General features: G+C 37.5%; 1 protein-coding gene across 2 annotated transcripts in view; it reads left to right on the forward strand.

The window, feature by feature from the left end:
- Positions 1 to 9,981, forward strand: part of MMUT (methylmalonyl-CoA mutase) — a 29,413-nt gene extending 19,432 nt beyond the window's left edge. For both annotated transcript variants that reach the window (XM_081140709.1, XM_081140708.1), the window contains exons 10-13: positions 1,106 to 1,237; positions 2,394 to 2,541; positions 3,748 to 3,915; positions 8,405 to 9,981. In XM_081140709.1, the coding sequence (XP_080996835.1) occupies positions 1,106 to 1,237; positions 2,394 to 2,541; positions 3,748 to 3,915; positions 8,405 to 8,533 (577 nt within the window). In that variant the 3' untranslated portion in view covers positions 8,534 to 9,981. The remainder of the gene's footprint in view (positions 1 to 1,105; positions 1,238 to 2,393; positions 2,542 to 3,747; positions 3,916 to 8,404) is intronic.
- The last annotated feature ends 6,892 nt before the right edge of the window (positions 9,982 to 16,873 follow it).

Below are 16,873 nucleotides of genomic sequence, written 5' to 3' on the forward strand. Positions count from 1 at the left end.
TTTTCTCCCAGTATTTGGTAATGTCACTAAATACATTATTTTTGTTTTTATTATTTATTGCTTAAGATAATGAACTATTTTTAACATTGTTTTAAGTGCTTAAGGGGTAAATAGTATGTGGATTGGGTTTTTTTTCTTCTTCCAGTTTTAACTTCTTAAAAGAAGGTGACTTCTCTGCTTAAAATCCCTCCCATGGTTTCCCATTACATTTATTTATTTATTTATTTATTTATTTATAGATTAAAACCTAATCTTACCAAGCTAGGTATGACTATCCCAACTCTCTGACCTTATCTTATCCCACTTCCTTCACTATGTTGTGTCCTCAGTGTCCTTTCTATTTTTAGAATGCAAAACATGTTTCTCTACTTCTCAGAGCCTTTGCATGTAGTGTTTCGTTTTTCAAATACTCTTCCCCTTATGTTTTCTTTCTCATTACATACATCCTAGTTCAAAAGTCTTTATATCTTCAATATCTTTAAAATTGCTTTCCCAGCCACCCCATTCCATTTTGCCTACTTTAGTGCCTTTGTAGTACTTATTACCATATGAAATTATCTTATTATTTGTTTGCTTGTGTTTTGTCTGTGTCCTCTGACTAGATGATAAGCTCTATAAGAACAGGTACTTCTTTTTTTTTCTTTCTTATGTATCAATGTATTTCTAGCACTTACCAGTGCTTGGCTCATATTAGATACTCAGTACATGTTGAATGAATTAATAAACAGATGGTTGGGATATGCTAAAAGGTTGACTTTTTATTAAAAAATATCAGAGGGAATCTTGCTCTTTCCACATTTATATCATGGTGAATTATTCAGTAATCTTTAGATGCTTATCTATTTTATAGTTTTTAGGTCAGTCATTTTTTTGATTGGTAAATGTTGAAAAGAGTTTACTGTATATAAAGGCATCCAAAATCATTTTTTTATAAGTATTCTGAGGAAAGATACTTTTATGATAGAGTAAAAATTTTTATTTAGATTTTTGACAGCCTATTTTTTACATAAGTAATAAAATATGTCTAACTATATTGAATATTAAGGTAACTAAATATTTTTATTTCAAATAATGATGTTAACAGAACTTCCCTGTGATATTTTAGATGTACAGTTGGAGAAATCACAGATGCCATGAAAAAGGTATTTGGTGAACACAAAGCTAATGATCGGATGGTGAGCGGAGCCTATCGCCAGGAATTTGGAGAAAGTAAAGAGATATCATTTGCTATCAAGAGGTAATATGTGAAATTTCTTATACCAGCATATCATCTTTTCAGTTAACACAATCCCCATGCATCTACTGCAGGCTTAATTTCTTCACATATCCTTTGGAAAATATGTAAACTGGCTTTCCTGTTAGTCTGTGGTTTTACTAAAACAATATTTTGAACTTTCACCAAAGTCCCCTTTAGTAGTTTCTCATTTCAAACAGATGTTTAACTAACATTGATGTTGCTTCATATCTGCCAGGTACTTAAATTTCATTCTCCTTACTAAAGCACTAAAATACTTTTATATTTTCTCAAGTTTATTTATATTAATTGTTCAAATAATTATAAAATCTTAATTTTCCTATTTGAAAGTAAATATTTGATTGCCATCTCTGTGCATTAACTAAAATCAGTCCTCACTGAACTGACAGTAATTGCACTGTCAAACATGATTTGGAAATATAAGTTAATATAAATTGATCATGCTTCTCAAATGTAAGAAGTAGCTTCCTGATGATTGGTTTTATCAAACTTGGTAATAAAGTTCCCACTAAAATTTTTATGTGACTAGTTATATATGAGATAAATACCAAAACAGCAAAGGTGAAAGTCATCAGAATGGAATATTTTTTCCTTTTGTCAGAAATAAATGTAGTGCTTTTTCATGTGGGGTATAAATTTATTGATTTAAGTAAGCAAGTATTTTGATTAAATGTCATTATAAGACACCACATTGCAGTCAGCTTGGGCGAGTTCACACGTGTGAAGGGGAGGTATATGGACAGTTCACAACAGCTAGTGAATCACATATGTGTTTAAATAACTCTGAAAGGCACTTTTTAGTTTATATTTAATATCTTCAGTATTTGATATGCAATACTCTGGGGATTGGCTTCAGAAGATGAAAAGTAGTCATTTTATCATCTTGGTTCACTGTGATGCTCTCAGGGTTATGGGCTTACAGGCTATGCCATCTTTTAAACTTCCCTCTAAGGGGAACAGTAGTAAACATATTCAGGCATTACTGGGGTTCTCAAGGTAAAATAGAGATGTTAACAAAATTTGAGTAAACAGGTGCTTTTAAATAAACTTGAATGATTTGTTGCGAATAAATTGTAGTTTTAATAACCTACCTTTGGACAATTAATATGTAACTGTTGTATTTTAAAATGTTGCCTAGGGTTCATCAATTCATGGACCGTGAGGGTCGCAGACCTCGTCTTCTTGTGGCAAAAATGGGACAAGATGGACATGACAGAGGAGCAAAAGTTATAGCTACAGGATTTGCTGATCTTGGTTTTGATGTGGACATTGGTCCTCTTTTTCAGGTACTGAAAATTGTTGGGGGAAATTTTAAAAAGTATGTCATAAAGCACATGTAGAAAAATAATGAAAACACAATAGACCATGATGATGTGTTTTTGTTTTTTTAAAATATATTTTTATTGATTTCAGAGAGAGAAGGGAGAGGGAGAGAGAGAGTCATTGACCAGCTGCCTCCTTCTCCTCCCTGCTGGGGATTGAACCCACAACCTGGCTGGGAATCGAGCCCACAACCTGGCTGGGAATCGAACCTCGATCTCCTGGATCATAGGTCGATGCTCAACCACTGAGCCATGCTGGCCAGGCCATGATGATGTTTTAAAGCTGTAAAGGAAGAACTTGAATTCAACAAATTTCCTAATTTATTTTTGAATGCATATAATCTAATTAGGACAGAAATAAGAATAAAATATAACTCATGTTAATGTACTTGTTAATCAGACTTTGTAAAAATAATTGTCAGTTCTGAACTATAACTTTTATTAGGCTTCTAAAACTGCAAAGATTACTTTCAAGTACCTTACTGTACTACTTATTAAGATGTGACTATTATTTTTTGGGAAAGGTAGCCCACATTGGATTGGTGGAAAGTGTTTTAAAAGGGAAATCAAGCATCAGAGTGAGCTCAGTTCATAATTAAGATTTTCTCTTTTTTACTTTCTCGTAGTATTTTATTTGATCACAGAATAATAATTTGTTGGAAGTAAAGGAAGCTGAAAATCTCTATAGAGTGATGAGGCATTAATCATTCACTCCAAAATAAATCTTTGGTTGAGGAGTAAATTGTAATAACTTTTATATTAAAAGTTTTATCCACTACATATTTACTGCTCATCTACCAGGTGCATTTTATACTTAGTCTTTTGCTTCTTCATAGATACTATAATAAATTGCCTTGTACTGCACAACAACTCAATAAATGTTGATAATGAGGACAACAGGTATAGTTTTTAAAAATTACAATGAAGAGGTAACGTGTTTTGGTGTAGCTTAAATCTGATAAATTCTAGTGCTAGAAGCAAATACTGCACTGGTGTTCATTGCATCAGTTAGATGAGTTGGTATTTATGATTTGAGAATGATGAAATAGGAAGTTATATTCACTCAAGATTTTTAATGAGTAAAATCTTGGAATGTCAGTTAAGTAGATAACATTTAAAACACTTTCTGGAGTAAATGATGATTTGTCTCTCTACTTTCTAATTGTTTAGACTCCCCTTGAAGTGGCCCAGCAGGCTGTGGACGCAGATGTGCATGCTGTGGGTGTGAGCACACTCGCTGCTGGTCACAAAACCCTTGTTCCTGAGCTCATCAAACAGCTCAACTCCCTTGGACGGCCAGATATTCTTGTCATGTGCGGAGGGGTGATACCACCACAGGTATTTTTCATCATCTGTATTTTTCTATTACTATGATGTGAATCCTAAGTAACAATAGCTTATATGTAGTTCTTTAATTTACTGTACACCTTTCCCGAAGATCAATTTGTTGTAGAATTTGAGCCAAATAATTTTCTGGGGATTTTACTAAGTTCTGCAAAGTCCAAAAGTGGGCACTGTTGTTTTATATTCAAGCTATATGTAATTTATGTGTATAATTTAAGTTGACAATTTACAGAGCTTCTATGAGAGAATTATAATTATCTCCTTGCAAACTAGTAACCCAAATAGAGATCTACTTTCTTTATATTCAGTGAACACGATGGAGAAGGAACAGGATAAAGTAATAGTCTCACAGCTGGAATAGAGAAGAATGGTAACCACACTGTGCATACAGCGACCAGAGACAGAGTGAGCACTCCTTGGCCTGGTGGTAAAGTGAGTCCTTAGTTAGCCAGTTGGCAGCATTTGCGTATGTTGTTTTAGAGGAGTTACCTTGTCCATTTCCTCCATGTTCCCATCCCTGAATGCTGCCCTAACTCAGAGCTGTATCAGTGACATGGTCTTATAAAACCCCCTTTTTACTAAAGCTGATTTGATTGGGGTATAGTTCTCTTTGAGCCAAAAATATCATATTTCAGATGTAAATGGAACAGCCTGTCCTGAAAATTATTGGCCAAATGGGGAAGAGGTAGATTCTTGAACAAAAATGTGGATCCTCTTAGGAAGGGAGAAACGGGTGCTACCTACCCATTGATGATGCCAGTTAATTTACTAATGGGGTGGGGGACACCTTCCACATATTAGCTTACCTGTCAGTTAAAATAATTAGTAAAGATATAAATTGGGTCTGTTTCCAATCCAGGTTTTAATTATACAGAGTTCTCTATCTTTTTTTTTTACTGAGAAAAAATATCGAGATAGAAGAACTGTATACAAGAACATTGCTCTAAGTAAATGATTTACAGATGCTACAAAGCCCCACCACTACAGCACAAATCTGTCACTGAAATGGGATCTTATGTCCCAGTCTACAATGTTTTTATTTCCATTACAACTCAGAATATAAAATAGTGACTTTACAGAGTACTTACAAAATGAGAAAATACATATGTATGAGGTTATGAGATTGGTAATAACGTGGGGCTAGTAAACAAGCTGTATATGTTTTATTCTTTCTAACGACACAGTACTTAAAGGTAATATAGCCAACACAAATTGCTTTTGTTAACATACTTACCTATTTTTTCATAAATATAGTTTACTATTTGGGGATATAAAGAGATTTTATTCTTTATTGCTATCTATTAATGGAATGCTTCTATCTATAATGCAGTTTTAGAGACTAATATCTAAGCTCTTGGGCATGATATTAAAATTTAAGAACCAACATAATTAGGCAGCACAAAATAATGGAATTGAAATATGAGTTGAGAAAAAAAACACAGGCTTGTTTTATGAGTAAGCTGACATTTTCAAGAAATATATTTCACACAAGTTGTATTAACTCTCTGGATATTTGAATCACTGGGAACATCTGTAGGTGTTTGCTGTACTTTTTTCCTCATGAGTTTAAAGGCTAAGTCTCATTTTCTGTAGTGACACACTTGAATGTCAATATGGTTACCTTTTATAATGTAATTATAGCAGTCAACACCCGTGCATTTTTCATATTGTTTGCAGTAAATATGTAAAATGTTATTTGATTGAAAGATGCTTAGATTTTAAGTTAGATAGCACTAATATATGGTGGTTAATCAGAGATTTAGCCACTGCCACTGTGGAGCTTATAGTTTCTTCCACTGATTAAAGAAATGTGGTTTGCTCTCACCAGTGTGTGTAACTACCGTCAGGATCGTCTAGCCCTTTTTACAGCAGTGGCTTCCAGGTATTGCGGGCAGGGTTAGCAGCCTCAGGCTGCCCACTTCCATCAAGAAGCACCAATGCGATATGCCTGGCCCAGCTCGATGCAGGGCATTTTACAATAATAACTTGTTATTTAGAAAGAATTTGAAACTAATAGTAAGCTAGGAAGTGGAAATGGTACAAAGAGCCCTGGCGCACACTTTGCTCAGACCCACTGTTTCTAGTGTTTTATTCTCGTTAGAGCACATTTTCAAGGCTCGTGTGAGGCCTAGACAAACCGGGAGCCTTTCTCCAGTGCCAGCGTCCCATAGGCCTCTCCTAGCTCAGCCCTCCATGCCAAATCCGTAATTCAGGTGCCAGGACAAATGACACACAGCACTGTTAGGAAAGACAGAGGAAGATAACCTAGCAATTTGACCACCCCCAATTTGGAGGTAATTGCTATTACCTGTTTTATCAAGTTTTCTTCTGAACTTTTAAATCTATAGCACTTGCCCAAGAACAATGGCACATTTTAAGCACCTCCGTGTGCCACGTGCTGAGGATATAAAGATGATTAGACATGATCTCTGTCCTTAGAAGTTCATAGACCAGGAGAGAAGTTCAGTAAGATGGGCTAAGTGCCACTGCAGAATTATAGTATTACAAGAATATAATAAGGAAATAATAGAGATAGAAAAGAAATAGCTGGATAATTAGCATGACAATGTAATTTACCATGCAAATATGATCACTTTTGAGAATGACAATGGGTGCTATTAAAAAGGGTGTTGCAAAAACCAGAGAGTCTGATTAAAAAATGTGTCGAGAATGTGAATAGACATTTCCAAAGAAAACATACCGATGGCCACAGGTACATGAAAAGGTGCTCAACATCACTAATCATCAATGAAATGCATATCACCTTACACCTGTTAGGATGGCTATTGTAAAAAAGACAAGAAATAACAAGTGCTGGCAAGGATGCAGAGAAAAGGGAACACTTGTACACTGTTGGTAGAATATAGATTGGTGCAGCCACTATAGAAAACAGTATGGAGGTTCCTCAAAAAGTTAAAAATAGAACTGCCATATGATCCAGTAATTCCACTTCTGGGCATTTATCTGAAGAAAACAAAAACACACATCTCCATGAAAATATGGTATATATACACAATGGAATGTTAGTCAGCCATAAAAAGAATGAAATCTTGCTATTTGCAACAACACTTGAGTGTGGTGTTATGCTAAGTGAAATAAGTCAGACAGACAGACAGACACCATATGATCTCAATTATACGTGGAAGAACAGGCTGGTGATTGCCAGAGGCGGAGGGTGGGTGAAATGGGTGAAGGGAATGAAAAGGTACACACTTCCAGTTAGAAAATAGTCATAGGGATGTAATGTATGGCATGGTGCCTATAGTTAAAAATACTGTATTGCGTATTTTTGAAGGTTACTAAGAGAATAAATCTTTTTTTTTTTAATCCTCGCCCAAGGATATATTTTTCATTGATTCTAGAGAGAAAGGAAGAGAGAGGAGGAGAGAGAGAAACATCGATTTGTTGTCTCCTGTATGTGCCTCTACTGGGGATTGAACCCAAAACCTGAGTATATGCCCTGACTGGGAATCGAACTTGCAACCCTTCAGTCTATAGGACGATGCTCTAACCACCTGAGCCATATTACCCAGGAAAAATATCCTCGGGTGAGAATAAATCTTAGAAGTTCTCAACACAGACACACACACACAATTTTGTAACTGTGTGATGATGAATGTTAGCTGGATATATTGTGATAATTTCACAGTATATACAAATATCAAATCATTGTTATGCACCTGAAACTAATATAATGTTATATGTCAGTTATACCTCAATTTAAAGAAAAAGGCTAACGAAAAAAGAAAAAGGGTGCTGCAATAGCATAAACCAGAATGTCCTAGAATATGTAACTCCCCTAGTGATTGAGGATCACTAAAGGTCTTTAAAGCATTTCCTAAACTCAATATTATAGCAATAGATATTCCAACATTGAAACAGCCTGAAGCCTGGAGGAGTATTTGTGTCCTGGCAACATTTTCACTCAAACTTTGACTATGTTTAAAATAAACTAACAAGTAATAGCTTCAAAAAACAGGGGAGTTTTAAAAAATGAGCTAATCTTCATTTATAAGAAATCTGATTCCATCATGAAGCCATATTGAAAGTACCACCATTCACTAGCTGCAAAATACCTTGGAGAAAATAAATAGCCCTGTAAACTCAAAGCTATGGGATACTAAATTTAGCATAAATAATGGTAAGTAGTGAAAATTTAGGTGAGAGAAAATTGTGGTTTAGCGCTCAGGCATTTTCAAGCAGTGGGCCCTATAGCTCTCACCACAGACAACACACTGGGGTGTTTGGAAAATGGGCCAAATGTGTTTGTTCTTTTAATGACTCGGAGTGTAAGGGTGGTGCTGGTGGCTATTAGCAGTCCTAGCCAAGGAAGAATTTTTCAGCCCCAAATGCCAAGTGCGCCAGTGGAGAAAGTTTGGGGCCTTGGGGACAAAGAAGAAAGAAAAGTAAGTACTGCTCTTTTGTTTCATTTCCTTGAAGTTAAAAATATTGTTTCTATTAATTGAACAAATTCTTTCAACAGGACTATGAATTTCTGTTTGAAGCTGGTGTTTCCAATGTATTTGGTCCTGGGACACGAATTCCAAAGGCCGCTGTTCAAGTGCTTGATGATATTGAGAAGTGCTTGGAAAAGAAGCAGCAATCCATGTAACATCCAGTTTCCGTTTCAGCTTTTTACTAAAATATTCTTTCAGCGATGATCAAAGAATATATTTTCAGTTTAGTTCAACAGCTGATACATGTTCTCCTGAGAGCTTTACATTAAAACACCTGACTGATAAGAATGTTGTCATGCTGTAAGTGTGTATGTACAATTTCAAAAAATTTTAAATTGTATGGACAATTTAAAAGAATTGTCCGCAAAAACTCTCAATAACATGCTCAGTACTTTACCAGGAACTCTAGACAAAGGTATTCTTTTAAAAAAATCATGACTTGTTTTTTGAAATATCACTTGTAAATCTATTTACTTTCTATTCTAAGAATTAAATTGTACCTTAAAAAATCTGACTAGTCCCATTTTCAATTTAGCATTATATTGACTTGAGCACCAGAAAATAAAATCCATATATGAGTAAAATAATTACATCTACCTTGGAAAAAATAGTGGGTATTTAGTAGGGAACTATATTGTGGCTATGGTTCTCAGCCAAATTCTATTAGGATTACCTTGGTAAGAGTATTAAATCAGACCCAAAGGTTGAAACAGGAGGGAAACGCAGAATACTTCTGGTCTGACTCTACTTTCTTCCTGGGCATGAACATGTGACTTTGTGATTGCTGAGCTTGGCTCAGGACCCAGGAGTGAGGATATTTATGAGTATTCCGTAAAGTGCTTTGGTTGTGACTATGGCTTCCTCCAGAATGATGATGTAAGCTGGGCGTATAGAAGGGCTATGGTATATACATCTGGAAAAGGCAGTGATATGATCCACTTAAATTCTGAAGGCCTGAGAACGAAAGGAGCCCATGAGGCCAGAAAAAATGGGGTGAATCCCTCCTTCCTCTGAAGCCTTTGTTCTGTTCAGGCTCTCAACAGGTTGGATGATGCCCACACACTGGGGCGGGCAGTCTCCTTTACTAAATCCACTAGTTCAATGTTAATCTCATCCAGAAACACCCTAATAGACACACCCAGAAATAATATTTAACCTGGGCACCCCTTGGCCAGTCAAGTTGACGTAAAATTACCTACCACTAAGCCCCTGTACATTGCTGGTGGGAATGTATGGTAATGCTGCTACTGTGGGAAATAGTATCACAAACACTTACCAAATGGCCCAGCAGTTCCACTTGTGGGTACATATCCAAAAGAACTGAAAGCAGGGACTCAGACAGGTACCTGTACACCTATATTCATAGCAGCATCATTCACGATGGCCAAAGGGTTGACGCAGCTCAGGGCCCCTGGCGGGTGAATGGCTAGGTCAAATGGGCATAGTTCCGGCTCGGGAAGACGAAGCAGTTCTGGGGATGCATGGTGGTGATGGCTGCGCAGCAACGTGCCTGTACTTAAAGCCGCGCTTAAAAATGGTTGATCAGGTGAGCTTTATGTGATATATATTTTACCACAATAAAAAGTATTTAGGACAGTCTTGACATGGTGCATGTTTTATAAATGTTGTTACTACTGTATTATTACTACCGTTACTTAAGAAGAACGAATGGTAAGGCATAAAGCTGGAAATGGGCCAGGTCACTCATAGAAACTTGTACAGTTAAGGAATTTGAGCTTTATCCTGTAGATTCAGACAGAATCATACAAGGGTTTTAACCACTGAACTGATCGGATACGATTTGTGTTTTAACACAGTAGCTGTGTGGGAGATGCCTTTTAATGGGGGCAAGACTGGAGATTAGAGCCACGGGACTGTTAGGATAATGGAATAGAGAAATTCTAAGTATTACACCTGTCTGCTTAAGTGCTGCTCAGAGACGGCAAAGGTGGAGGGTGTGATCTTCTTTTAGAAGATTGAGTGGATGGAACCTGGCTTTAATCTTTTTTAAAAAGGCTCTTGATTATTAGGTATTTGCTGTGTGGAATCTGCTATGTTTCCCCACCTATTTTAGTTGTGGACTTTTTTTTTTTCAGTTTTAACATTTTCATTGCTGCCCACAGGGGAGGGGACCTCTTCCTTGTCAGGGGAGGTGTTCAGAGTTTTCTCAGCCACGCCAAGCCTGGCCCTCGGGTGCTGGTGCAGCTGGCACTCAGGCTGTTCTCGACATCCGCAAGGACACTGGGGAGAGGTAGGTGTGTGTGGGATCACGAGGCAGACTCGGGAGAGGGGCTGAGTGGGGCGAGGTTACGCGCGGCCCCAGGGAGAGGGCCCCAGGCGTTCCTGGGGAAGGTGGCGAGTCTCCGGCCGCGGTGGTCCCAGCAGTGGCCTCTGGCCTTTTTGGATGTGCAGTGATTTTATGACGTTACACAGAAATAATGTCAAAAGCAGGAAAAGGTAAAATTACAGATTTGTGTGCCAGCGATCTTTTTGTCAGTACCAGAGGTTTGGAAGCTGTTCTGGCGTTGGAAGCACACTGGGATGGTCTCTTTAGGGTTCTCTGAAGACATCAAAGTCCTTTCCCTGCAACTTATTGGAGCGTTAAGTGCTATACAAATATAATAGCAGTGGAGGAAGTGGAGGAGAAGTTCGAGGCGGCATCCTTTCTGAACAAAACCCGCAGGAAGTAGGAGAGAGACAGTAACCAAGCGACAGGAAACAGGATGAGCTCTCCTTGCTCTGACTTCCATTTCAGGGAGGGAGGTGCAGGTAAGGGAGATGAGAGAGAGGGGGTTTGTTAAATAACTCCAGGTCTGTCCACAGACAGAATTATGCTGTGTGTCACCACCACCCTCCGCTAGTATCTCTACATTCCTATCCACTTCATACTGCTCAGAAACCTTCAAAAAAATAAGAAAGGGACCTAATAAAACTATTTATGTTAAGGCATAAATGTCTGCTAATGTAGACTATGTTCATTTTATCAGGGATATTTTATTTTAAATGAAGAAAAAACTTACTGAAGTAATGAGTATCTAAATATACTTGTTGCTATTTGGAAGTTAGTAAAACATGATGATGTGATAATAAAATTATTTCTCCTGATAGCTAAATTCTGCCTCATTTTAAAAGAATTATGGACCATCCTTTACACCATTATACAAAGCTTGATTTTATAAGTAGCCTAAGCATGAGAGATAACAATTTAAAAATCTGTATATCTGTATCTATAGATTTGTTATTAAGGTATTATCTGATTTGTGCATATCATTATGAAAAATGCCCTGAGCATTTAAAAATACTTTTGAAGAAAAATCATTTTGATTTTCCTGTTTAAACAATGCTATGGTTTTCTGGTTCTCAGATTCTCGTTTTAATTTTTTGTTGTACCTGTAGGTGTCTCCCTAAGTCCAGGATTATTCTATATCCTTGAACCACTGTTTGAAATGATGTCCATCCTAGAGACTCATAGGTGCTATAAACCTAGCAGAAAAAGCACATCTTTAATAACCTGCTTAGATTATTAATGCCACCTAATGCCATCCTTTGTGATTGTGATTTGGTCAGTAACACTCACTGTTGATCATTGCTCATGAACTGTGCTACATTTGTGTTCAATGGTTAGTTCATTAGCAGTGGAGCTAGAATATGACCTTGGACATGAGATTATTATTGAATTTTATTCAGTAAATCCATCCTAATTCACTCTGACTCATTTTAAGTTACTAATTCTTCATGGCCTATTTCCGCCCGCTGCATTCAAGCCTCTTATTGTTACAGTGGCCTTCTCTTTCATTTACCATAAAGTCGGGCATGATAAAAGTAATTTACACCCAACAGGATACACATGTTCCCTGAAGTCCTTTAAAAAAGAGAAATGCAGAATTTAATTATTTATTTTGGGATTATTTTAATAATTTGATTCTGAGATAAAACACAAAATACTAATTTAGATAAATGCCACAAAATCATGTGATATGTATTTTTATTGGTTGAATATCATTTGTTAAATTCTCATATGCTATAATTTTTGGAAAATGAAAACATGCAAGATTTTATTGTTTTAACAGAGCTTCATCTGGCCAATAAGCATTACATATGTCTGTAGCAAAAAGGCATTTTCCTGTTCAATTCTTCCTGTGAATGGAAAGCTTGGATCAGAGCTTTCTTAGCGAGTAGAGAGGAGTGTAACAGTGATGACCTTGTACGGTTTTCTAGACAGTCTTTACTAGACTTCAGTCTGTCCTATTGCCTCCTTTAGTTTTGTCATTCTCATTAGGCCATCTGGTCATCAGAACAATGTTAATGACAATTTTCTGTAAGAATAAATGCTTATCTAGTCAGTATGTTTCGAAGAACACTAGGCAGATGGCCCTTTCTACCCCTAACATATTCTTTGGTTTAAGACCTGTAAAACTATTCTTTAGAATTGCAAATATAGGGTATCCCCCCAAAATGTATAGACGCACTTTGAATAATTATAAAGGAAGTGTTTGTTAAAATACATTTCATTTTCAAAATTGAGCTATTAGCTGTTAAAGTGTGTATACATTTTTGGGGGATACCCTGTACATCTGCTAAAAGCCTAAAGTTAAATTTAACATTTAAATTTATTCTAAAAGCATTGGCTGACAGGGCCATTGCTAATTGTGTACAGGCTGTGCACTGCCCAGCTCCAGTCATCTCCTTTGTAGTCACACACCGTCCTAGCTCTGCTTGTTTTGTGCGGCAGTTTTCCATCTTAAAAGGGGGTAATGCTAGAGCCCACACAAAATGTCTGTTTTAAGGATTAAATGAAATAATGCATGTGACCTGCTTTGAACTGTGCAACATAGAGTAGAAGACCAATAAATGTTTTCTATAGTAATTATCATTATTCTGGAATATGCTAGCCTCACTGCTAGCTCTTGGAAATAAAAATAATATGTGTACATAACATGGTTCTTCTCAAGGAGCTGGTAGCCAATTTGCAGAAGATGAACTCATGAGAAGACCAACTTCATGTAAAGGAGGTCTCCCCATAGTGCTGTGAGAACACAGGGAGTTGCTAATTTCCTCCTGAGAGAGAAATGAAAGCTACTAAGAGGAGACAACATCTGGAGCCTAAAACAGTGGGGGCTTAGGGGGCAGAGGTATGAGTGTGCATAACAGAAGTACAGGAGCAGAGCGTCTGGGAAACAGGAGCAGTTCAGGTTGAAGCATGAAATTCATGATAAGGCTGAGATGCAGAATGCAGATTTTATCATTTATTAACATTTTATTGTGAATTCTTGTTTAAAAATTGATTTCCTCTAGGTAGCTTGCTGATTTCAAGTAGGAGATATTTGTATATTATTGAAGTAAAAAATAATTCTGTATTATCTCCTTTTTAAAAATCTGAGGTATAAGACTTTTTTCTTTTGTCTCATATGTTTCCTGTAACTCAGGCCTTTGTGGTAGATAACAGCTTCCTCAAATGCCAGTGAAATAGGGGACAGGGCGAAATTTTGCCTTTCCTTCTTGCCTAAGGTTGGCCGAGGCTTCTGTGATTAGGGAGATGTTTCTCAAGTTGTGGCTGATGTCCCACTACCTGTGCAGCCCTTTATAATTAATTATCAAAAATGCAGATTAGTTCATAATAAACCCCTTCCTTACTTTCAATTCACTTTGCAAACCCCACACTCAGATGCAGGGTCACTGTACTAAATATGTTCAGGATCTGTTAACTGGATCACTGAAAACCATTTCATTGTTTGGAGGGAAAACAAACTTTTTAGGTAGGTGCCTTACATACACAATAAGACCTCACTTAACATTGTCAAAAATTCTTGGAATCTGTGACTTTAAGCAAAAGGATGTATGATGAAACCAATTTTACCACAGGCTAATTGATAGAAACAAGAGGTAAGTTCCTGTGGCATATTTCTGGTCACTAAAACATTACCAAACTTCTAAATAAAGACCCAAAACATTTATAATATTAAACATTGAAATAAATGTGAAGTATACATACATTTAAGAAAGATTAATAAAAAAAGATAACAATTTTCCAACCTGCTATTCCAGTTCAGAGTCATGGGTGGCGCAGCCCATCCTGCCAGCTCAGGGTGCAAGGCTGGACACCCTAGACAGGAGGCCCTTCCAAAACAGGCCCCCCCCCCACACGCACGCGCGCACACTCGGACAGGGACAAGTAGGACACGCCATTTTGCCTCACTCGCATGTCTTTGGAGTGGAAGGAAGTCATACTACCTGGAGAAAAGACATGGGGAGAGGTGCAAACTCATGGACAGTGGCCATGGTTGGGAATCAATTTTTTTTCTCATCAACAAAACAACATTGAGTGAAAAGATGTTATTGAGGACCTGCTGTCCTTGAATTGTCAGCATCATTCGTATAAAGTGGTTCAGAGATGGTGTCTGCAGCAGGCCAAATAATTACGACAAACTGTGTTCACTGCCTTTTCAGGTGAGAGAATTCAGTCGCTTGCTATTTTGGCTTACCCAAACCCAGGGACATTTCTTCCCCTAAAACTAGGCTTTTTGACTGGAGGATTAGAGGGTTTATTATGATCACCAAGCAAAGAACCAGGAGCAGAAAGGATTTTGTTTGTTTCAAGATTCAAAGTGACCTTTCTGTTCTCCAGAACTTATTATAGAAGACAATTGAGATAATTCTAGATTTTCATTTGCTCAAAGAATCCAACTAAGGGCTCTTTAAACATCTAATTGTTAGCCAGCCGGTAGGTATGAATCACTCTTCAGTGGGGTAAAAATGGTTCTGGGAAGTATCTTTCCTCTATCATTTCTATAAGGATGTGGCTAATCAGGATGACCATGACTTACTTGATTAAAAAATAGCCCCTTTATTCAGTCAAATTTTCTGACTTACCAAAATCTCTATTTGGTTGGATAATAAATCTGTGGACCAAGAGGAGAAATAACCCACTAGCATGATTTCAAAGATGCTGTCCCAAAATATACTTTCCTGTATACTTGGTTGGGCTGGAAATCCCTTAAACAATAGACAGCATCTTTAATTCTGGTGAGAACTGAGAGTAAACTAGATAACTGGGAGAGGTGTGGGCAAGCCTTACTAGTCCTTTCTGCACACTCACATTTTGATTTGGTAGAGATTGCAAAGGAGCTAAGGGTATGAAAAGGGGACATGTGAGTAAGAACTAGGGCACGGGTCAGAGATGAAGGGAGAATTAAGGCACAGAAAAATGTTTTCTCTGAACAATGAGAAATTGGCAGCAAAGTTTTTTTAATCACCTGTGTACAGCTAATACTTCCATCTGCCCTAGTATTCTTTACCGAGCCCAGATTTGGCTCAAGAACAAGGAGAGCCCAACCTGTGTATCACAGGACACTTCCTGAGAGAATATCCACAGGAACCGTGCTCTCCATAGGCAACCAAGAGTGGAAGGAAAATAGTGTGCTAAGGACTGCTGCATGCGCACCTCGTCTGCATAGACATGTTTCCGCAGCCAAGGCCTATGCCCTTGACCAGAATCGGACCCTAGACCCTCCAGTCCATAGGCCAGCGCTCTAGCCACTGAGCCAAACCAGCTAGGGCTAACCCAAGTCTTTTTAACAGGTGTGCATTTGTGTACGTATGCACGTATGTGTGCGCACGTGCACACAGGGCTGAAGGAAAACACCTTTTACTTGATAAAGTGATGTGGAAGTAAACTAACTGCGGGCACGGATGGAATTAGGCTTCCAGTTTCTATGATTCTGATTCCAATTTCCTTTCCTGCTTTCTGTGTGCTTGATCAGGCTTCCGCTGTAGGCTCGTATGGTTGTGCCCCCAGGACGTAGCCTCTCATCTCAGTCTCTGTGAACCATCCTGTGCTGCCGAAAGAGCAAGGACATGCACGTGAGACCAATTTAATTGTAGTTCCAAGTTCTAGTTCTATCTCGGCCTCTCACAGAGTTGGATTCAGGGCAAGTTATCTATTTGTCCTGCTGAGCCTCAGATTTCTTAATGCTTTAATACCCTCCTTGGATGTTTTTTATTTGAATATGTGTGTCAGAGTGAACACTGAAGAATATTAATTTTATTTCCCTTAGGGAGAGAGAAAAAAATAGTGTGGGTTATCCAGTGACACAGTGAACAAAAATTTTCACTCAGTTAAGACAAAGTAAAAAAAAGAAGAAAAAGGTTATCTATTTCATATTGACTACTAAAGATATCAGAGGATACCATGCATAAGGTGTAATATTTATTTAGTCTTTTTCCAAAGTGTGGATTTGTGATATATAGGAATCTACAGCAGCAAACTAAGTTCTGCAAATGGATTTGATTTGAGTCACCTTGTCAGTATAAAACAATATCATAAATATAAATGACAAAGTCCCAAGGAAAGGCAACAGACAGGCCACTTCGCTAGCTTTCACAATACCCAATTTCCCATACAGTCTCTAGTGCATTAAAAAATGAAATGTAACATCAGCGTTGAAGGGTGTCTCCAGATGGCCTTTTATTAGCTACTGAGGAGGCTGCTTCAGTTC

The sequence above is a fragment of the Miniopterus schreibersii genome, assembly GCF_964146895.1.
Source record: "Miniopterus schreibersii genome assembly, chromosome: 6".
NCBI lineage: Eukaryota > Metazoa > Chordata > Mammalia > Chiroptera > Miniopteridae > Miniopterus > Miniopterus schreibersii.